This window comes from Palaemon carinicauda, chromosome 9, assembly GCF_036898095.1.
Source record: "Palaemon carinicauda isolate YSFRI2023 chromosome 9, ASM3689809v2, whole genome shotgun sequence".
Lineage (NCBI taxonomy): Eukaryota > Metazoa > Arthropoda > Malacostraca > Decapoda > Palaemonidae > Palaemon > Palaemon carinicauda.
In genome coordinates, this window is record NC_090733.1 from 60830334 (window position 1) to 60854086 (window position 23753).

At 44.2% G+C, this 23753-nt stretch overlaps 1 protein-coding gene across 1 annotated transcript in view; it reads right to left on the reverse strand.

Annotated features, from left to right (window-relative positions):
• Positions 1-3357: 3357 nt before the first annotated feature.
• Positions 3358-23753, reverse strand: part of Rcd-1 (Required for cell differentiation 1) — a 271308-nt gene continuing 250912 nt past the window's right edge. Inside the window, exon 5 of the mRNA XM_068379545.1 lies at positions 3358-5964. Within this exon, the coding sequence (XP_068235646.1) occupies positions 5790-5964 (175 nt within the window). The 3' untranslated portion in view covers positions 3358-5789. The remainder of the gene's footprint in view (positions 5965-23753) is intronic.

Below are 23753 nucleotides of genomic sequence, written 5' to 3' on the forward strand. Positions count from 1 at the left end.
CTGGAGCCCGAGTAGGACGGTCTGAAGGCTGACTTTGGAGTCGAAGCTGCAAAGACTGGAGCCAGGTCGTTGCCGTGGAATCGCTTCTAGGTTGGCTAGGTGAGGCGCGGGAAGGGTGAAAGACATCTGAAGATGATCTCCTATGGGCAGGCCTTCTTGTTGGAGGGGGTCTGGGCTTTCCCGCATCCTTCAGTTTCCTGACCCTCTCCACCGTCTCTTCCACCGCCTTCAGAGGGAACACTGACTCACCCCACAGGGGTAAGTTCCTCAGGGCTCTCGCTTCCCTGTCTGGAAGCCTCCTGATTAGTTTGCTGAGAACTGTATCCCTCTTTCCAAGTACCCAGTTGGCCGCCTGCAAGAGGGACTGGTAGGACAGGAACTTGAGGGCCTTACCCCCTGAGCTAATCAGTTCCTTCAGCAAGGTCTGGTTCTCCGGAACCGAGAGGTCGTGCGAGGCCTGAAAGCCCACCAGGGTGCAGGCCCACCAATCTAGCCACGACGAGACGTAAACTAAGTCCAGGGCCAAATCCTCCATCATGAAGGTCTCCGACGGGGAGAAGCAAACTGGGGCGGGGGACGCTCTCTCTTCTGAGGCATGACTTAGGGTGGCGATTGCAGGTTCTACTATACAAGGACCCGCGCGGCGCCCTTCAGGGAGGTAAAACCTCTTCTGGGTCTTGAGACCCTGGAGGAGTTTGGAGGCGCTCTGACTCTTCGGGGCGTCCGCATGGCTGGCCACTATCCTGTTGATATGCTCAGTGCCCAGCCTAACATCTCTAGCCAGGGGAAGAGCCAGTGAGGGCCTCTGCTGCACAGGGGTATCCACCAACCTGCTGAGGCCCGAGAGAGCCAGTCCTCATCCGTCGCGGGCTTCGGTTCGTCTAGCCTGTGGTGGCGTCTGATGAGGGCTAGTACTTTTCTGTATGTGAAGGCCTCGTCCACTGAGCCTTCCGTGCCATCTCCTAGGCCTTCTGTCGGATGCTCCTCTGCCTGAGAAGGCGCACCTACGACGGGGGGGCCCCGCTTGGGGTGGAGGCATCCTTTTGTCGTGGTACGACTTCTGCGGTTCTGGATGGAGGACGGGCATCGCCGCTGGGACGGAGGCCTCCATCCTAGACTTTTGTCTCTCCCCACGGAGGACCAAGCTGCTGCGGGCTTCCTCGTGGCTGCTGGTTGACTTTCCCGTTCCGGCCGGCTTGTCGAAGTCTTGGAGGCTGGGACACGACTGCCAGGCCGAAGGGACGACTCTCTCCGCTGGGCGGATGGAGTCGGAACCTTCGCGAACTTATGCCGGTCTACCGGAGCCTGAAGTGAGGATTCCCTCCGACGCTCGGACCTGCTGTAGGGGACGTACTTCGGGGCAGGAGAACGAGCCCTTGGGAGCCAGCCAGAGGTACCCGGAACTGCTGAAGCTCCCGGGACGTGGCTGCGTGGGATGGCGACACGCACCCATTCCTCCCTAGGGAAACGGCTTCTTCTGTGCTTCCTTCTAGGGGATCTAGCGTGCCTCCTGGCGTGGCGAGATCTGGATCGGGACCTCCTTCTGCGGGACCTCTCTCGTCTCCTCTTCTGGTCCCTCAGAGCTCCATCCTACGAGGAGAAAGAGTATGACTCGAAAGAGGGGCCAGAAGATCTGTAGGACCGCACCTAAGGGTCAGAGTCGTCCCACGTCGCTGGTGGTTCCTCGTATCGGTCCGTAGGTGACGAAGGCTCCAGGAAGACGGGAGGGAGCGTTGCTGAAGGCGCTGGGGGAGAGCAAGGCAACTTCTTGCTGGGGAACCACACCTCGAACTCTTCCTCCAGTCTCATGGGCGACCTGAAGGGCGTCCTCGGCGGCGCCCACGCGAGGGGATCCGATGATAGTGAGTCCTCCTTCTCAGCATCTCCCCCGGCAGCAGACGAACCTGAAATACAGGCCCGTGAAGTGGGGGAAGAGGCTGCAGCAGCCTTTCCACACATAGGATCGTCGGAAGAGACGGGCCCCGCTGGCACCAGGACTCCGTCCTCCGAACACACTCCCGTCCCTCCCTCAGGCCCCCACTTGCCTGGACTGACAAAACATCCCCACTAGCAGTTATCTCAGACTCCTGGGGAAGAGCAATGGGCCTCTTCCCCGCAACTGACTTACCTCGTCCCCTACTCTGGGTAGGGGAAGGCGGCTGAGAAGCTCTATCCGACAAGGCATCGGGAGAAGCAAGCGGCGAGGAGACGCTCGGCTTCCTAGGCGACCTCTTGGACGCCTTCTTCTTCTTGGTGCCGTAGCGCACCCACTGCACCTCGTTCCAGGACTCGCACTCCGGACACGTGGCCGTAGGAGAACATACGCTGCCCCTACACGCCGAACACAAGGAGTGCGGGTTGACTTCAGGCTTAGAAAGGAAAGCGCCACACGATTTACCGACCATAGCCCCGGGACAACAACAGGGATGCTCCATAACGCACAAGTAAGGCACCGCGAGACTCAGGAACACAGAGGGAAAGGGTAGGAAAGGGTATGGAATGAACACAATGGGACCACGTGGGGACCGCGTGAGACACAAAGGGGTCAGGGACACAAAGGGTAGCACTGGGTAAGGAGAGCGCGTCGAGATGTTATAGCGACGTGACCAGAAAACTTACTGGAGCTTGAGACCTGAGCAAGCATGCTCTCTGACCCCGGGTCGCCTCAGAGGTTACCCCGCATAGAAAACGGGAGTAGGGTAAACTACACAAAATTCTGGTCGGTTGGGAGGAGATCCCAGATACTCCTAGGAAAGTAGTTTGAGGTAAGTACTCTCTGTTGGAACAATTTTGCATCTCAATGGGGCCTTGAAAAAGCTTTATCATTTACAATATTTATTAGATAAAACTGGTTACATATAAATAAGATCCACTGCTAAATTAACATGCATCAAAAGTTTATATACTACCAATTGTTTTTATCATGAAGTTATGATACATTACCTTGGCTAAAAATCTCTTACCATGCAATTATTTCCTACCAGATTCAGTTTCTGAAATAATTTAACACAATATTTACACATTAACATGGATGGAAAACGTGACTGACAAGAATGATTTCAATAAGTGTAGAAGAATGAGCCAGCTAGTGAGAGTCAGAACTTTCTCTGGATACTCTTCTTCAGTTGTTTGCTAAACCAAACATTATCAATTTGCAGTTGATCAAAATATATATATACATATACATATATATATATATATATATATATATATATATATATATATATATATATATATATATATATATCCCTGAATAATCACAGAAAATAATCTCTCCTTACGAGAAACCTCTATGATATAAAGGTTAAGTTTGGACATATACAAATTTAGATTAGGAAACCATCAAGAGATCAGAAATGACTTTTCATGTTTAATTACCAATTCAGTACATATGAATGTATTATGCATTGTACAGGTATATACATTAACATCTAAAAACATATGACAGTACTATAACTAAACAAATATTAGTATTAGGAAAGGTTATCATTGTAAATGCTGTACCAAACTAATAAAGTACTTGAGTGAAATCCGAAGAAGTTTTTCTGAAGCTCTACAGAAAACAAAGCAAAACACTAAGAGACATGAAAGAAAATTTTCTTAAATAGCAAGTCCTTATCCGTGGGTCCCCTAATCCAGTCAACCATTAACTACCACTGGAAATGAACTATAGAAAGCAATTCACACCAATGGACCAGCTGTGGAGGAGGGATTTAACCAAAAGTTTCATTCATCCTACTGAAAGCTCTCTTAGGTAGTGGCTACACACAAGTGCATATTAGCACAGAATGAACTTTGTACCAAGAATTAAGATACCCTTGTGTTAATAGCAACGCGTCTCACAGTTGTTCCCAATCTTATACCGCAAATTTCAGTAAGAACATAGAATAACGTAAACTAAAGAAAATCCTGGTGACATTGCAAAGCCCTAAAGGGTTTGTCAGGTGTTGTTTCTTGTGGAAAAGGAAAACCTTATTAATCTAAGAAATAGAAGGAAAGACATTTAGTAAAGTAGGCTGAAAATTATGAACTGCAAAGGATCCTCCTAATTATTCTGACTTTTTGTACGATCAGTAGCCAAAAATTCCCTCACAAACCATATACTATTATTGTTTTTCACTTTGATTTAGGCATTGCATTATATCATTAAATAGGAAGAAGGGAGGAGTCAATGAGTATTACTATATTATCATTACTGGGTTGTTATTTATATCACACGTCACATTTCTACATCATAAATCATTTCACAGTATTATTTAAATACCCAGATTAAGCTCTGAGAGAGAGAGAGAGAGAGAGAGAGAGAGAGAGAGAGAGAGAGAGAGAGAGAGAGAGAGAGAGAGAGAGATATTGTTAGTATCCTACAGAACTGTCCTATAATTAGTATATGTATGCATGTTTTTTACTATCTGTCAAGTTTAAGGGTTACTTATTATCAATGAATTTTACCACACGTGAGGGGACTTGCTATGTAAAACCCATGGAAAAGGAGACCATGTTGTATTCATAATCCTGTATGCAATTTCAAAACCTTGCGCAAATTGTTAAAATCCAAAACAAAACCTACTTTCCCTGGAGAAAAGAAGAAAAATGTATACAACATTAAATTCTAAAATTCATAATGTAAGAATAAATGATAAAGCAGAACCCTCCAACTTCGCATAAAACTACTTTTGTACGATACTTTGATTGCTCACTCTGTCTGCTGCTGGCAAAAACCAATATCAAAGTTGCTTATTTATTGTAGCTACAAAGGAACATGTCACTACAACAAAGCATGTCATGAAGCTTCCTGTAAAAGCATCTATATCATAAATCTTTATTCTTTGGTTAACTTTCAGATTATTTACTTTTATATCATGACAATACCTAGGCTTTCATGAACCAAATTCCTGGAATGCATCACATTTACAGTTTTCTACTATACTAAGATATTCACATTATAGTAAAACAGTGTAAACCATTTAGGGCATCAAACGGTATTTATATTTCAGAATTCTCCATTGCAAATAATTACCACAAAAAAGTGATACAATAAACATGCAAAATCCCACTATCACCAAATACATTAAAATTTTATATGGAAAAATATTCTTAATAATCACAGTAAAAAGAGCCAGTAAAGTAAAGTAAAGCACTTAGTAAAACCACTGTGACAAAATAACACCCAAGCTTTCGTGAAAACTGCTTAATCAGTATTTCCATTCATTATATACAAAGTATGCACAGTATCCAATTAACAAAACTTTTTTTTTTTATTTGCTTTGCTTTCATAAGTGTAGAGTACATTCGTTCAAAAAACTCTCCTCTTCAAAAGTTCCTATCTCCATTCATATTACAACCAAGAAACAAAACAGATGAAAATCTTCTCTTTAAAAAATTTCATTGCAATAATAAAACACAGCTGTTATTCTTATAGCTACATATACCTTTAGGACATTTACTATAAAATACAAATTATGAAATATCACATTTTCCACATGGGATAATCAGTAATTAAAGAACTATTTGGCAGAATCGTGAGTACAAACTTACTGAAAATATCTCAGCATGCCATATACATTTGTCACAAAATGCATGAAACTTGTAAGTCACACTAGAACATCGGAGTTTGAAAACTTATATTTTGGGTGAGATAAGAAAATAAACATTTCTCCCATCATTCACTTCATGGCTGTGTGGACAAGATGAGCATCGATGTATGGAAGAGCAATCACTACCGCCATCAATTTTCATATGTTTTTAGTGATTTTTTTTTTCTATTTAACTCAGAACTAAGTTAAAAAACATTACTGAGCTGCAAGAGGGGGCAAAGCAATGCGTGGGTCACCTGCTGCAGTTGATTCTAGGTTGGAAAGTAACTGCTGTAACCAATGCTTTGTTGACTTATCATCTTTCAAGCACCCTGCAAATGTTTGGTCCTTCAACTGGTCAGGTAGGCATTGTCTTAATGCTTCACGTGCCCTGTAAAAATACTTAATGTGTTAAAAATGTCTTCAGTACCATAACTGCAACAAATATTCCCCTGCATTAACAACCTTGTTATCACCTTCCTTGATTATTCTATGAGTGACAAAATATAAAATCTAATAATACATCATCAGTTTTATTTTCAAAAGGAGAATCTTATTATGAAAATATCTTGGCTCCTGTCTTATTTTTAGTTCTTCCTCTTAATATAGTGTTATCCTTTTATAGGTGTACTCTTGGGGTGTCATGAGTATGGATTTAACAATTTGTCTCATACTGCCTAGTGCTGGGCTAGGAGGGCCAATCAGTGATACAACTAGGGAAAAACCTACTTTTGCAACACGAAGTCATGAGTGAAGTGGTTGGATGGTAAGATGAAGAAAGAAATGTGGAAAAGGGAAAGCAAAAGACTGAGAGGATGTGGGAAAAGTAAAAGGGAGCCGTCCAAAGGCTCTCCCCGCTCTTGTAATACTATTGGGAATACAACAGCGCCATTCCCACGATGGCGGACATTCCTTGTAGCATTGAGCGTGGTGTTACAGATACAGTACCACGGGAGGGATACTGTGAAGATCGTTTCTTTTAGAAGAGATGGGTGGGTCGATCAGGACGACATGGCCATCTCACCCAAAAATAGATTTTTCGCTTTGCTCAAAATCCGTTTTTGGGGCTCAAGCCATGTCGTCGTGATGGAAGCATACCAGAGCATTAGCGTATCTGGATTTTTAATGAGTGCCTTAACCTTATAGCAACCTTTTCTATGGTCATGGGGACCACATGAGACAAGGGACGTTACCGTTATTCGTCACCATCACTAATCATAACCAATGTTAGTGCTTCCTGCCTCCTACAGGGAAGAGTCATTCTAGACAGTAGAAAAGGGATCTTGAGGTTAACATACATAGTATGACCAAATATAAGTACACACTGAATAAACAAATAGTTTCCTAGTTGTATATTTTGCTAAAATAACATCAGTGTCTCTTATATCTATTATTTGATGCATACAAATATATGAGGGATACTTACTTTGGTAAGTTGAAGAACTCTGGCATGTATACATACAATTGTCTGGCGAAGGTGGACGCACTACATTCTAATAGACATTTATTACTAATAAATGACTAAAAGATGTTCAGTAAAACGAATGTAGTATAACAATGGGATTATACCTGTAACAGGTAGAGAGACTATATTTCCTTCTTGAAGGAAGAAATGATGAGTGCCACTCTCAGACTGAAGAAAAATTATAAAACAATTTCTCTTCATAATTCCTGTACTGGTTTCTTCTATCTGCACTGTGTACTTCGTACACCGGCACTAGTGCTATCTGTATAATTCCACACCTGGGATTTTGAACAGAGCCAGTGTTATTATGGTAACACTTAATTAAAAGAAGTCACACCTAAGAAGGGTGACCTCTTCTCCCTTTAATTGACAGTCCCAGTCAATTAACTGTTCATCGTAGAATTAGACGGCAGGTTAAATATTCTACCTGGCGTTACCACACATTGCTTCAGATCATGGATTTGTCTAGCACAGTGTATGTAGAACACTCTGGATGATTCTCATCCATTACATGTGCGAGGACATGTGAGGTCCCAAACCATAAACTGTTTACCACAGTAATTAGGGGGCAGGTTTTAATACACTACCTGCCGCCACTACGATGTGTTTCAGTTCATGCACTTGTTTTGCATAGTGTTTGTAAAACACTCTGGATGATTTCCATCCAGTGTAAGAACGAAGGCGCTCAAAGTCCATATACTGAAAGAAGTTCAGTGATGAAGCAATCTTTCTCGGATCATGACCTGCGGGAGTACTGTCCAGATCCGCTCTACGATTAAAGTAGGTGAGCTTCGCCCTTAGTTGTTTTAGGGATAAATTTGATCCAGAAGTTTCTCCTTTAAAGAGCTGTCCTCCCTTGAAGTCTGAAGTTCTACAAAGATAGACCTTTAGACACTCTACAGGACATAGAGAGACATCTTCCTTCAGAGGGCAGATTCTCCAGGGACCCCACCTCTTAGTGGGTAGCTCGTTTTTAGCGAGGAAGGATGGATCAGAAAATAGATTCAGTTCTCCCACTTCCGTGAACTGAATGTGACCCTCATCTCTGGATAGGGCCACTATTTCCCTAACTCTAGCCCCGGAGGCGATAGCGAACAGAAAAATAACCTTTTGGGTTAGATCCTTAAGAGAACAATCTTCATTGTTCACAGATGAGGCATAATGTAAGACCTTGTCCAAAGACCAAGAGATGGGCTTTGGTGGTACCGCGGGCTTAAACCTAGCACATGCCTTTGGAATCTTATTAAAGATTTCATTCGCTAGATCCATTTGAAAGGCATATAGGAGAGGCCTAGTTAAGGCTGACTTGCACGTATTTATCGTATTGGCCGCCAGACCTTGGCTATGAAGGTGGACAAAGAAGGACAGACAGAAGTTCATTGAAATTTCTTTCGGTCCTTTTGCTTTGACAAATGCAACCCACTTTTTCCAGGAAGACTCATATTGTCTTCTAGTTGACTTGGCCTTGTATTCTTCTAAGAATTCTATATTGCCTTTTGAGATCCCAAACCCTTTTCTAACCGCTAGTGAGAAAATCATGAAATGCAGGGTTTGGGTTCTCTGTGATAAAACGAAGGCAGTTAATTTCTGAATCTTCGGAAATATACCTAGGGTCAGAGCTAGGACCAGCCTCATCTAGTCTATCAGCCCCACTAGAGGATCCTCGTATGGGGCTATATAGCGAGGTAGTTTCCTGAAGACGCTCGTGATGAAGAGGTCGAATTGCAGTTCCGGGGCTTGTTTCCATCTGGGAGGGAATATGTCTGCGCCCATGGACCATTCCAACTCTATTGGTTTGGATCGAAATAGAGTATCCACTGTCACATCGTGGATCAGTTGTAAATGAACTGCTGGTAGGTGCCGTCCCTTTAAGAGAGGGATGGTAACTTCAAGACTGAATGAAACTTTCAAATGTGACGTCTTATTATCGCTTCGGTGTCCTAGATCAGTCGTAGGGAGTCTGATCTGTGTGGAGGGGGCTTCCCCAGCCATGAAAGGACCAGCAGAGTCTTGAGACTTTCGTGCTCTAATTTCTGTTAGAGAAGCGATTAAAGAGGGACCAATCTCAGTCTTTTTTTATCTCTTCAAGCCTTTGATGCGTGTTTTCTCCAAGCACTTAACGCATCTTTCCGGTGTGCCCTTCGCACCAGGTCTGTCACTATAGCGAACTGGGGAAAATTTAGCGCTTTTTCCTGTTGGCGTTTTGGAATTCTGACTGAATACCTGAGTCTCTTGACAGACCTCACGAGCTCCTTTTATATTTCCAAAGGAGAGGAGAGTTGATGTGACTGAGGGCTTCGATGGTTTTTTAAACATCGAAACCCCTGAGCTGAAGAAAGTCGAGACTTCTAGAAGCTTATCTTGCATCTGTGATGTCCCAGGAACCGGGTCATCTCTTTGAATGCACATTGGCCGGACACTTCGGGTGCTGCCCACTCCAGCCTCTTGATCAGGTATATTAATACCTGAACTATTTCTAGACTTGAATTTGACGTGAATAAGTTCGTCAATCCTATGAAAATACTTAGAACTGTGAGTCCTACTCGTATCTTCCTTAGGATGAATGTTACTCTCTGTAACATGAATTTTAGATAGGAGGAAGGGGGGTGGTTGACTGGAAGGTTCCGAAGGACACCTTTCAGGTCTGACAAGACTATGAACACCGTTAATTGGAACAAGGTCCATATGTTCAGAAGGATTAACATTCAGAACTTGCTGTTTTTTATGAACTTGTTGAGTGGCGACAAGTTCAGAATGGCTCATTGATATCTTGAGTCCTTCTCGTGAACACGAAGCAGAATTCCCTGGAACTCGATGAGCTAAAGTTTTCTTACCACCTGTATGCTCTATAGCTCTCAGGTATACTCCTCCAGGAGGGTTTTGAACTGTAGGAGAAGGTAAGGAAATGAAGGTAGGGACATTTCTGTTTCCCATCAATGGCTCATCTTGAATAGGCTTTGGACCGAAGGATCGAAGGTCCTGCGATCCTGAGGGAAAGTTCCTCCTAGCCAAAGCCTCTTTATGCTTCGAGTAGTCAGTAGGCTTAGACTTTTGACCATCTGCCTGTAGCACCGTGGTCACTGGAATAGTGGGATGTTGTTGAGCAGCCCGTATATTTCCAGCATTTCCGATCTTCTTTTTAGGTTGGGGACCCACAACCACAGAAGATTTTCTCTTTGAAGGAATGCCCCATTTTTGGAGAAGACCTATGTTCTCCATGGTGGCGTTCTTAATTACTTCCTTAGTGACCTCGTATGGGAAGAGGTCTTTACCCCAGATGTTGGAAGATATTAGCTTCCTTGTTTCGTGTTTTACTGTTGCATCAGCGAACACAAACTCTCAACATGCTCTCCTAGCCTTCATAAAGGCGTAAAGGTCCTTCACCAAGATAGCCATATGCATTTTGGCAATGACCATGAGCATGTTTGGGGTATTTTCGTAGGTTGAACACAACTCTATGTAGTTTTGTAGAGAAAGGGATGTCGCAAGTCTCTCCTTTGACTCTTGTTCATTACACAAGAGCAACTCAGACAATTTAGGGAGACATACCTTGAATTGTCAACTTGCGACGTCCTTGTCTAATTTTCCTACTGAAAATGTCAAATGAACTTCCTTCCAATCCTTTTCCTGTCCGGGAAAAGCTGGTGACAAAGGCTTGCACTCATCGAGTGTGGGACATGGGTTACCAGCCTCTACCGCTTTGGCAACAGAAGTAAATGCCTTCCCCATAAAAGGGGAATGAGAGTGAAGTAGGAGCAAGAAAGGAAGGGTGTCCGTTATTCAGTGAGAATACCTTCGACTCTGAATAACTCGCCTTTCTTAGACTACCTGAAAGGATAGTCTGTGCCTTATCATGGTCGAGAATCAAGACCTCCTTTGGTTCCGTTCCTTTTCTTGACTTTGGTTCGTACTTCAATCGAACCCAACAATTAGGGAAACCATCAAAGCTTGGCCAAAAATGAAATTTGTCCAAAGGAACAGCACCTATTTTCTCTGAGATGCAGAGATTGCCATTTGAAATCGGCATCTGCTCCGCGAACCTCCAGGGATTGGTTATGGAGCATGTTGGTACGTCTTGATTCATGGGTCGTTTGACTGACCCCTGGGAAGCGACAAGAGAAACTTTACGAGGATCTATCTTGTGTTTTACTTCCTGCTTTTCATTTTGTCTACGAAAGCTCTCTATTTGATTCTTCAGCTGGATACATAATTGTACCACATTATCCAAATTAGGGGTAGAAGACGAAGATGTCGACATCGATGGCTCTAAAGCCGGTACAGGCGGAGGAAATTCTGACGCAACATTTTCCTCTTCTACCTTGGGGCATTTCTTGCCCTTAATCCCAAAGGTTTTCTGGCCGTCAGGGGATGTAGTTAACTCCTGAGGCACTACTGTTTCCTCACTTGCTTCCGGAAATAGTAGCTTACGCATCCCATCATTAGTTAGGAAAGGTCCCGGAGAGATCTTTTGAAAGCCTCTCACCCACTTGCGTTATTTATATTGAGCTGTATCCCTAGTCTCTGTAGACTTGGGATTTTCAAAACCTTCGGACATTAATGTCCGACATATATTGCAAACCTGTGGGTTCCAATAATGTAGGGATCCGGAAATAATATTGCAGGGGGCATGAAACTTGCAAGTATTATGAGGACTGCAGCACAAGGTATCTGGTGTTCCTCCTGTAAAGAAAGGAAAACCAAATGAGTATACAATGGATTATCTCCTTGACAATCAATATGCAAATGTCCTTTACAATAGAGTAGCTTAGGATAGTAAGCTATAAAGGGATAGTAGGAGATACATACTTGTGTACCCCTGTGAGCAAATGCTGTTGCCTCCCCTCAGTATTAACTACATGGAGATTTCTCTATAGAGTAACTCCAAGTAGAAGGACTCTTACCCCTAGGGGTAGAGAAGTATCAAATCACTGTCCCAAAATAATGTTAATACTGTGGGGTCAGGATGACTGATTCTCGATCAGAATATTGAAGAAAACTATTCATTCAATATATGAACAGTACCAGCAGAATGCTCGTACAAGGGCACCCAAGGTATGTCAGAAAATACTACTGTATCATGGTACTGTAGTTTTCTAATTGCAGTAAGTCTATATTGCAATTTACTGGCTACTGTACATCATGTATTGTAGTCTAGTCATTATGCTGCCTTCATAGTAGTATATGACAGTATGGTCCATCTAGCATGAAGCCAGCTGGACTAGGAAAATAAAGGGATTTTGATGAAGGAAAAATCTATTTCTGGGGAGAGACCTGTGTCGCCCGGTGAAAAGGTCCTTCTTGTCACTTTTCTGATACAAATAACTTCCAAATATACCAGAGAAAGTTAAAGCATGGAATGCAGAGGTTACTACCCTCGCGCGAGCACCCCTAAGGGCGTCGTGTATAAAGATAGGGCGTGTGAAAACCACTATTCACAGGTCGTCTTCCATTTAGAGAATTCCTTCGTCAATATGTGGGGTGAGCCGACACAGCCGCTCTAACCATACCAGCCTGAACCACCCCAGCGATGCCCGACACCAGCGCCATCTAACATCCTTCTGTATGATTAATGGCTTGGAAAGGAAAGGGAAGGGAAAAACAGGGAAAGGTTTCAACGGGCAACACAGGTCTCTCCCCAGAAATAGATTTTTCCTTCGTCAAAATCCCTTTTCTGGGTCGACCTGTGTCGCCTGGTGAAAATATACAAGCCCATAAGTATCAAAAATAAAAAAGGGGAATTAAAAACGTTATGTACATGTGGAAGGTTTACTAAATGAAATGAAGAAATGTAACACAACAATCACAAATCTCAAAAACCTTAAATATAAAATAGTAATATTGGTATGAATACTCACGAGTGAAGTGAAGAAATGTAACACAACATAATTACAAATCTCAAAAACCTTAGAATAAAAAGGCAACAAACGGTATGAATACTTAAGGATAAGGCTATATACATCTCATAGGTAAACGACAAAAAATGAACAATGCAACAATGACATAACGTGAGATACTATGGAGCTAAATCCAATCCACCGTGGTGAGAAGCATCGTGGTTAGAGTGGCAGGTAGGAGGGAGAAGAAAGAGAGTTGGACGAAAAGGAAGAAAGGTAAGAGGTTACTCTGGGGAGATGACACTCCCAGCTGCAATAGTAGGAAATTTTAGGGCCAGTAAGTTCTTTAAATAGTGGTGTTTAAAAACCATAGGAGATTTCCAACCTGTATACTTTTTAAGTTCATCAAAGTCCATATTTTGAAAATAATTGATGGAGGTTGCTCCTGCTCGGATATCATGTGCATGTGGAAAAGATTCCGGGTTAGCTTGCTTAACGAAGTAAAGTATTTGCTGTCTAATACCTTGGATGGAGATAGTACCTCGTTGTTCCCTGAAAAGCAAGGGACCAGACGAACGTGTAACAGTTCTAGCTAAAAAGGCACGAAGAGTCACTACTGGACACAGAGAAGCATCATGTGGAAGAGGGATAATCTTCCGAGGAGACCATCTATTTTGAGGGTCCTAATTTTTAGCTAGGAAAGCTCTATCTGGAGAGAGTAGTACTTCTCCTGACGGAAGGAAATCTAGGTTTTCAGGATTACGGGAGAGAGCTGCTAATTCTGAAATTCTGGCACCTGAGGCTATGGCTGTAAGAAACAGGGTCTTCCTAAGAAGCGAAATGTAGGAGCAGGATTCGTTATCGGTGTCTGATGCTAGTTTTAAGACATCGTTTAGAAACCATGAGACCTTCTGTGGACGAATAGAAGGTCTAAGCCTAGCACAGGCTTTTGGAATGGATGAAAAATATGAATCCGCCAGGTTAATATTGAAGCCCACCTGAAAAATCTTTTTCAGGGATGATTTAATTGTAGTGATAGTACTAGCGGCTAGGCCCTTTTCAAATAGGGACCTAAAAACAAAATGGCCAAGTTAGGGGTCATTCGAGTAGCGTCTGAATTCTTTAGTAATTCTGCTAGTTTCTTAACAGCCGAATCATACTGCCTAAGCGTTGAGTCCCCCTTGTCTGATTCGATAAAGAGGACATTGTCCGGATCGATATTTGCATCCTTGTGGGCTGCAAATTTCATGAAATCCACAAAGTTAGGGATTGTGCTATTCTTGAGGAATCGGACACAGTCTGAGTTTGGACTACTTGTGTCAACTTGGGGTGTGGAATCCGGAAGGGGCGAAGTTTCAGCTCTAGAAGGAGCAGAAACCAGTTGCTCTTTGGACAGTTGGGAGTTACCAAAGCTACTGCTCCTTTGAATGAGCGAAGTTTGGGTAATACTCTCATCAGAAGATTCACGGGAGGGAATAGGTAAATCTTCTGCCAACGGTTCCAGTCTAGGGTTAATGCGTCTGTGGCATAAGCCTGAGGGTCCAGGTTGGTGGCTATATAGCAAGGAAGCTTGTGGTTGAAGTTTGTCGCAAACAAGTCTACCTGGAGACCCGGAACCAGTCTGGATATCCACCGGAATGAATTCATGCCTAGAGACCATTCTGATTCCAGTGGTTTTGTCCTGGATAGGGCGTCCGCTATAACGTTCTGGACTCCTGCCATGTGTGTGGCTGACAGGAACCAGTTCCTTTTCGTTGCCAAGGTGAAAATCATTACCAGGATCTGATTCAGGTTGGGAGATTTTGATCCGCCTCTGTTTATGCAGTGGACTACCACTGAGTTGTCTGAGACTATCCTGACATGACTCGTCCTTTGATGGGATAACCGTTTCAAGGTTAGAAATACTGCCATGGCCTCCAACACGTTTATGTGGAATTGCCTCATAGTGGGGGACCAGGATCCCTGAAACATTTGGTGTTGAGAGTAGCCCCATCCCCCCCCCCCCCGGCCACTGAGTGACGCGTCTGTGTGAATTGTCACTTGAGGAGGGGGAAACTGCAGAGGAACTGACTTGGATAGATTCTCTGGGTTTGACCATGGTCGGAGTCTCTTTATTAATACTGAGGGGATTGTTGAGACTTTGTCTCTTAGTCGTATTTTTGCTCTCTTCTTCCAAACTCGGTTGATGTCTTTGAGTTTGGCTTTTAGTAGGACGTCTGTTACTGAGGCAAATTGGAGTAAGCCGAGAACTCTTTCTAAAGATCATCTTGACACCTGTTTGTTCCTGATAAACCATTTTGTCTTTGAGGCTATCTCTTTGACCTTCTTGGAAGGGAGAGATAGTTTGTGATCTGTAAGGTTCCAGTGAATACCCACCCATTCAAACTGGCTTGCTGGTTGTAGGCGTGATTTCTTTAAGTTGACCTGAAAGCCTAACCTTTGCAGGAACTGAATCACTTTGGCTGTAGCTTTGTGGCATTCCTGAGCTGTTTGTGCCCAAATGAGCCAGTCGTCCAGATAAGCTACCAACATAATTCCTTGGCTCCGGAGCTGTTCCAACACTGTCTCTCCGGAGTTTCGTGAATATCCTGGGGGCAATGTTGAGGCCGAATGGCATCACTTTGAACGCGTAGGACTTTCTGCCTAGCCGGAAGCCTAGGTAGGGAGAGAAGTTTCTTGCCACTGGAACATGATAATAGGCATCTGTAAGATCTATGGAGGTGGTGACGGCCCCACGGGGAAGTTAGGTCCGTACCTGAGAGACAGTCAGCATACGGAACTTGTCGCAAAGAATGTAAGAATTCAGTTTGGACAGGTCCAGAACTACTCTCAAGGTGGTCAAATTCGTTTTCGGAACTGTGAACAGGCGTCCCTGGAACTTCAATTTCCGTACTCTCTTTGTCGCCTTTTTCTTCAGGAGAACTTTGGTGTAATCTTCCAGAAGTGGAGTGGGATTCTGAAAGAAAGTTACTGGCGGAGGTGGATAACCCTGTGACCACTTCCAGCCTAGACCTTTGGAGACTATACTGTGGGCCCAAGGACTGAAGGTCCATTGGTCTCGAAACCGGTATAGTCTCCCTCCTACCTGATCTGTCTCACTGATTAGGGGTGATTTTCGATCCTCTACCTCCTCTTGATCCTCCGGCTCTAGGTCCGCCTCGCTGACGGAACTGACCTCTAGCTCTGTAGCCCCCGGGCTCTCTAGGGTATCCTCGAAAGGACCCGGAGGCTTCGTAAGCTTGATTAAAAGCTGGAGAGGTCATCCATGTAGCCATGGGAGAAGATTGAGCACCCTGAGGAGCTGGAACAATCATGAATTGTTGAGGAGGAGTTGACTTGGAGGTGGAAGGAGTTGAAGTCTGTGGTGGAACAGGAGACTGACAATGTTGGCCACGACCAGGCTTGTAAGGAGAATAGAATCTCTGTTTCTTTTTGGGGTATTGTTGCCTCATAACTGGGTCAAACTTGCGTTTGATAGAGAGGCCCCACCTAACCTGGAGGTTCTGGTTCGCTCTGGCAGCTTCCTGAAGGACTTTGTCCACTTCTTCCTGTGGGAAAATATTCTTGCCCCAACAGGAAGACCTAATAAGCCTATTAGGCTCGTGCCTAATAGACGCCTCTGCCAGAACATGCTTCCTGCAGTTTGTTCTCGCCGTCCAGAAGTCATGCAGGTCTATCTGGTAAGTCTGCAAGAGACTCTTCGTAAGGACCCGAAAGATCTGTTCCTCCTTATAAAGGGAGGATATCAACTCCGACGATGTAAGGGAGTTAATGGACCTCGGCAGTCTAGTTCTTGTTTCAAACTCAGTCTTCAGCAAGTGATCCGGGAGTTTAGGAAGCCTCTCCGAAAAGAGGGAGGCACAATCCAGGTAGAGTTTACCTACTGTGAAGGTCGCCGGAGCATCCTGCCAAAAGTCCCTGGAAGCTGGCATAAGGAGAGAGGTAGGGTCCGTCTCCTTAAGGGTTGGCATAGGGAGGCCGTCCTTAGCGGCTTGGATGGTCAACTCCGTTATCTTGTCTGCGAGAGGAGAAGGAACGTCCGGAGGTGTCGTGAAGATGGTATACGCACCTTTATGAGGGGTCAGCTTAGAGTTAGAGCAGCCTCATTCTGAAAGGGTACGAGCCCAGACAGCTTGGGCTTGTTCCTTCGGGCAGATTATTGTCTCTTTGAGAACTTTGTCCATCCTGACTAGTGCATCTTCCGTCAGGCACACAAACACGTTAAAAGGAAACTGGAGGTCAGGGGGGGTAAAACTACAAGTCCTCCAATGGGCGAGTACCTAGTCCTTCAAGAGTCAGAGTACCGTCCAAGTACAGAGCATGACGAGCAAACCGCCAAGGGTTGTTCTTATCGAACGGCGGAAGCTTTGAGGTGTCAGGAACTACAGTCGGAGCTGGATGAGATCCGGAGCGGAGAAGGCCTGCAACCATATCCTTAAGCTCCGTCATTAAGGAAGAGTGCTTTTCCAGTCTCGTATCCATCATCTCTTGGACCTTAGACAACAGCGCATCCGAATAGGGGTCAGACTGACTATCCGGAGCTGATGCTTTGGCTTTAGCGCACTTACCCCTCTGTCCTTTAGAAGGAGGAGGGGTCTTAGTAGTTACTGAGAGTTCGGTGGAAGTGGAACGTCCGGGGACCGGGGACAAAGCTGGAGACGAATATGATTTCCTGGGTTTGGTTTTGGATTTCTTGAGTGGCTTAACCTTAGGGCGGACCGATAAGGAACCTTCCCAAAGTGAAGCCGGGGGCTTGTCAAAGCCCAGGAAAGAAGAAGAAGAAGAAGGAGTAGGGGAGAGAAAAGAGCCTGCCAAATCCTCTACACCACTAACCTGCTCATCCATCGGTTCGAGATGGATATCTAATGCTGACACGTCTCCCGAAAGTTGGTGTTCCTCCGGGGCTGGTAAAGCTGTCCTAATATCCTCCAAGAGCGGTGCAGCTAGTTCGTTGGGCAGGGCGGCCGAAGGAGACCCGGGGAAAAGACGGGAGGCCATATCCCCGTCCAACAGGTAGGGACAACCTTGAGGGGCGTTTCTACCAAAGCCCGAGACCAAAGTCCGGAGACTGGCCTTGGCCGTCTTGAGGGACTCCTCATCAGCCTGAAAAAGAGGGTGAATTTAGGACAAACGCTAAAAGGTGGGGGATGTGTGAAAACAAAAGACTCAGGTTGCAAAAGAATATACTCGTCCATGAACGAAGACTCCCAAATATAATAAATAAAATAGGAATGATAATTATTGAGAAATCTTACCTCACCATTGAGGAGGATGGAGGAGAGCTCGTAGCAGAGCGAGCAGAACTCCGGGAACCATACCATATACGGTGCCTGGCCTACTTCCCGAGCGAAGGAGATCGCGCAGTGGGCATGGGACCGGCAGACGTCGTGGCTCACCGGATACGCGAAGGTAGCCGAGCAACCTTTGAAGGCGCAGCGGACTTTCTGTAAAATAAAGATATTATAAGTACACCAACTCCCTTAAATAGATCTGGCTAACCTAAAAGGTAAGCAAGAAATATTGGCATGCATAAAACTAATGAAGTTAAGGCCAAAAGAGGGGAGGGTGTAAGAGTCTATATCTATGTGTGTAAGAAGGTTCGAGGTATTCCGTTATGAACCGGAGTTCCGAACGGTAATATCATAAAGTAATCAAAAATTGAAATTAAGTCTAGTGCAACAAAAATTGGAATGCTCCATAGTACACCGGAGTTCCGGGGAGATGTGGCCCTCAAGATAATGGATATAATATGAACTCCGGTAGGTAGTACACTGGAGTTACAGGAGAAATAGGGAAATTTCCGGGAGGCTGACGAGGGAGCCTAGTCGCCGGATCACCGGAGTAACGTGTTAATAGGGGTTGTCGTGTGTAAGGAGCCGGAGCCCGTAGTGATAGGTGCTGAAGGCCAACAAGGGGAGGGGTTCCCAGTCGAAGGGGAGCACCGGAGTAAATAGTTAGGTAAGTAAAAAACGTGTTCCCAGCTCAAGTATGCTAACGGAGGACTCTGGCGGAGCTCCGGAGTAAAAATAATAAGCAAAAGTCTAGTCTCTAATTCCCCAGGCCGGAGCGGGGAGGAAGGGAGGGACAGTGAGGAGGAGGGGGAACATGAATGGCGGCTCGAGAGCAGGCCAAGAGAACTAACCTAAGATAGGGGCAGACTCTAACACGACAGGGCCTTAATACTAAAATAATTAAGGACTAGAAATACTAGGGAGAAGCAAAGTAACCTACAAAAAGTAAAATAATAATGAATAATCACAAATGAGATGAGAGAGGGGAAGAAGCCAGCCTCTTGTGCGGGAAAAATATTCCGTAACAGTAATGTAAAAACTGAAAAGCGGGGGAAACTCCAGCCTCTCTCACTCGTAGGGTTACTAAGCTTGATCTAGTAATGAAAACACGAACCTTAATAATAAAAAAATACATGTAAAACAGACCTGTCCGTTGTAGTACAAAGAACTCAAATAATTAAGTTAGCGAAGAATAGGCGAAAAGGCCGTAAAATTAACACTCTCTGACAAACGGGATTCTAGTAAAGAGAATGTAATGCAAATCCTAATATGAATAGGAACAACGAAGGTTAACTTCGTATCAAGTCAGAAGTGCCTACATAGGATATTTATATTAAACTGTAATAAAACGCCGAACGCTATTCTTCGCTAAGGCTACAACTCGGACTCGGAAGCGACTCATTAAGTACCTAAAGATGATATAGGTTCTAAAAATAGGGTCAGGAGACCGAAATCAATCCATAATAAGATTAAAAGAACCTAGCATAACATAAAATACCCGAAGGCATGTAAACAAAGCGTGAGGTGAACAACGCGTTGAAGACGCGGTAAGGCCGCTAGCCGAGAGCGCACTAAAACACGCAAAACGCAAAATAAGGCGTGAATGCCAGGGCAATGATAATGCCAAAACAATCTATGGTACTTAACACTGGTGCAGGAGGAAGGAGAGCTTCAGCCATGATGAAGTAATCCCAAAATAAGCAAAAAAGCACAGCACAAGCAAAAGGGAAGCGTTGCGACACGAGTCCAAAAGAAAGATGCTAGATGGCACTGGTGTCGGGCGTCGCTGGGGTGGTTCAGGGTGGTATGGTTAGAGCCGCTGTGTCGGCTCACCCCACATATTGACGGAGGAATTCTCTAACTGGAAGACGACCTGTGAATAGTGGTTTTCACACGCCCTATCTTTATACACGACGCCCTTAGGGGTGCTCGCGCGAGGGTAGTAACCTCTGCATTCCATGCTTTAACTTTCTCTGGTATATTTGGAAGTTATTTATATCAGAAAAGTGACAAGAAGGACCTTTTCACCGGGCGACACAGGTCGACCCAGAAAAGGCATATATTTGTATATCCCACTCACCCTATTTGCTGTAGTCTTCCTACTATATTAAAATATAGTTTCCTGATCAGGGAGACTCAAGGAAAAAGGCTCCACTCTTTACGGGTTAGGAGTGTATTACTCCTGTCTTGAAGTGTTTAATATTGTAGGGTAATCCTAATACTGATTTCTAATCAGGATATTGAAGAAATCATATTCATTCAATATAGGATTGGGCTCAGCAAATGCCTGTGTTGGATATCCAAAATATATTGGAAATAACTACTAGTATAAACTATATAGTAGTTTTCTATCTGCAGTATATTCTATACTGCAGATATACTGGCTACCTATATAATATATGCAGTAGTTCAGCCGGCATAGCTAGGTCTTGTCGGCATACCCGGCATGCTAGCTAGAGAGAGAGAGACAGATAGCCTTTTCCCAGAAAGAAGGTTCTAATAGAAGGGGAGAATGTACCATTCAGGCTTCCATGCAGCTACAGTACTATTGCCGACAAGGTACTGCCGATACACTGCCGGCCGGCAAGTCCAGCAGTACCAGTACAGTCGGTGTGCTGCCAACTGAGTCAGCACTATCTGTGCCGGCCTGGCCGGCAGTACCCCGGCAACAGGACCTGTAGCAGCAGTCCAAGGGAGGACTGAAGAACCTTGGGAACAGAAGGGACTTCCCTCTCACGGCCGTAATGGTCGCCGGCAGCCATCTTGGCTGCCGGCTGGGCCGGCAGTTGCCGACAGATGATGTGGTTGGCGGCAGTATGCTCTGCCGTCAGCCAAAGACATGGCTAGGGAGGGAGTCTGGCTGGCTCCGGCAACCTACCAGCAAGGGTAAGGTTGCAAGATGCTGGCCTAAAGAAAGACAATGGCTCAGCCATCAAAAGTGGACAGAGGGGTAGGGAACAGGGTCCTGTAACGAGTGTGAAAGGAACTGGCAAAAATTGTCAGTCCTACCACCTGTAAAAGAAACTCTGTTTCGGTATCGGCAGAATCCCAGGGAACAGGAGAGACTCAGTTCTCCATCCCAGAGATTGCCGACACAGTTAAGGGGATGGCGGCACTGCCGCCTCCTCTAAACAAAGAAGAAACAGAGTTCCAGTGCCATGTATCCTAGGCTAAAGAAAATTACTCTTCAGCCCAGAGAACTGTGGCATAGGACAAGTCTTTTAGTCGCAAGGAGAAGATGGTATCCTACCATAACTTCAAGTGCGGCTAATGAGGGCAAACCTCCATTGCCGGCCACCTAGCCGGCAGGGGAATGATGGTATCCTACAACCCATTCGCCCTGCCGGCCGGTCGGCGACATAAGACTAAATACTCTGAGATTCTGACTAAATCCCAAAACCTGATGGTATACCACAACCAACGGTTAAGGGAAGAGGCAGGACAAACCCTAAGTTAGCCATGTCTGAATAAAATTCAAGGCACGGCTATTAGGGTTGTAGCCTGAGGCTACACTCAGAGGGAAAGAGATTACCCTTGAGTCTCCGAAGAGATGTGTAATGTTTCATAACATTCTAGGAGGTATCAGTCTCCACTGAATGTAAACAATACACGAGGGTAACCGGGGAAAGTCTGAACGTATAGTAAAACGTCTAGGTAAGGTTACCTAAGCTATACGAGATCTCGGTTACCTAAATCACCGAAACTCTAACTATACGATCGACAGAGAAAAGGGGGAAACAAAAATTATGCACATTATCAAAACTTTACAAGAATAATTGCCTAAATAGCTAAATAATTAAAATAATTAAATAAAGCTATTAAAAACTGGAAGTCGTTCTGCTTTCTAAATAACACATGCCTAACGAACGACGGCCCCATGGCGCCTCCAGTAACTGGTCTAGCTCTTAAACACAATAAAATACTGTACTCTAAATTCATTGTGAAACAGGAGCTAAAATATACTCAAAGTAAAGACCCGATACTCAACTTTCCAGAGGCGGAAGAAGATGGAGAAAGCATAATAATAATACTGTAAAACGATCGAAAAGTTAGATCACCAGGAAATATCAACGAGCGAGATCGCTACAAAAAAAGGAATGTCTGCTGTTGTATTCTCAATAGTATTACGAGAGCGGGGAGAGCCTTTGGACGGCTCCCTTTTATTTTTGCCACATCCTCCTTGAAGCCAAAACGCTGTTTGGGGTGCAGATTGCTATGGAGGCGTGTCAAGAATGCGTCCACTGATATTATGCGATATCCTTGGGAGAAATTTTAAGGATATTCGCGCCAGGAGTTAGAATTCTGGATACCTAAAGGTAAAATTCTCTGGGAATATCACTGTAGTACATATATCCATTAGGAGGCTACTTTAAGGAACTTCCATCACGACGACATGGCTTGAGCCCAAAAAGTAGGTGTAGCAAGAATCCAACGAGAAGCTATAGAGTAATCATCATCATCATCTCCTCCTAAGTCTATCGATACAAAGGGCCTCGGTTAGATTTCCCCAGTCGTCTCTATCTTGAGCTTTTTATTCAATACTTCTCCTTTCCTCACCTCTTACTTTGTGCTTCATAGTCCTCAGCCATGTAGGCCTGGGTCTTCCAACTCTTCTAGTGCCTTGTGGAACCCAGCTGAACATTTGGTGAACTAATCTCTCTTGAGCAGTGCGAAGAACATACCCAAACCATCTCCATCTACCCCTCATCATGATCTCCACATATGGCACTAGAGTAATCTCTCATAGTTTCATTTCTAATCCTGTCTACCATTTAACTCCTAATATCCTTCAAAGGGCTTTGTTCTCAAATCTACTAAATCTATTGGAGATTGTTTCATTGGCATACCATGACTAGTCCATAGAATAACTCCGATCTCACTAAACTGATATACAGTCTGATTTTTATATGTAATTTCAGGCAATTTGATTTCCAAACTTTTCTCAACCTAGCCATTATCTGATTTGCTTTTTTCAATCTTTCATTAAACTCTAATTCTACCTCATTAATCATTTCTCCTTCCAATGATATTTCATCTTCCATTGCATACTTCATTCTCATCATCTCTGTCTTTCTTCTATTTATCTTCAGCCCGACCTTGTGTGATATTTCATGCATTCTGGTAAGCAAGCATTATAAATCCTAGGGTGTTCTGCTAACAAGGACAGCATCATCAGCATTCTCTAGGTCTGCTTAAGGGTGCCGGCCGGCTAATGCCATTTTTTTTAAAGGACAGGACTATGACCTTCATACCACTTAATAAGGTGACTTAGGACATCTCCAAATTGCATAGGATTTTTGCTCTGACTTTCGGTTTTGCGACGCCAGGGCGAATTATCCTGAAAATGAGTGTTTTTCAAATTCTATCTCCTCCCCTGATAATCAATATTAAGACCTGGGATTATTACCCTATACAGTATAGACCTGATGTAGACCTCCAATAATGAGTTTTTTTTTTTTTTAAGTAATTTTTTTTGCTAGAAATGAAATTTTTCCATTATGGTAAAAAATAAACCCTAAAAATTGGGGAAAAAATTAAGAAAAGAAATATGAAAAACAAATTGGAAAAAAGGGCAAATTTGATTATTTTA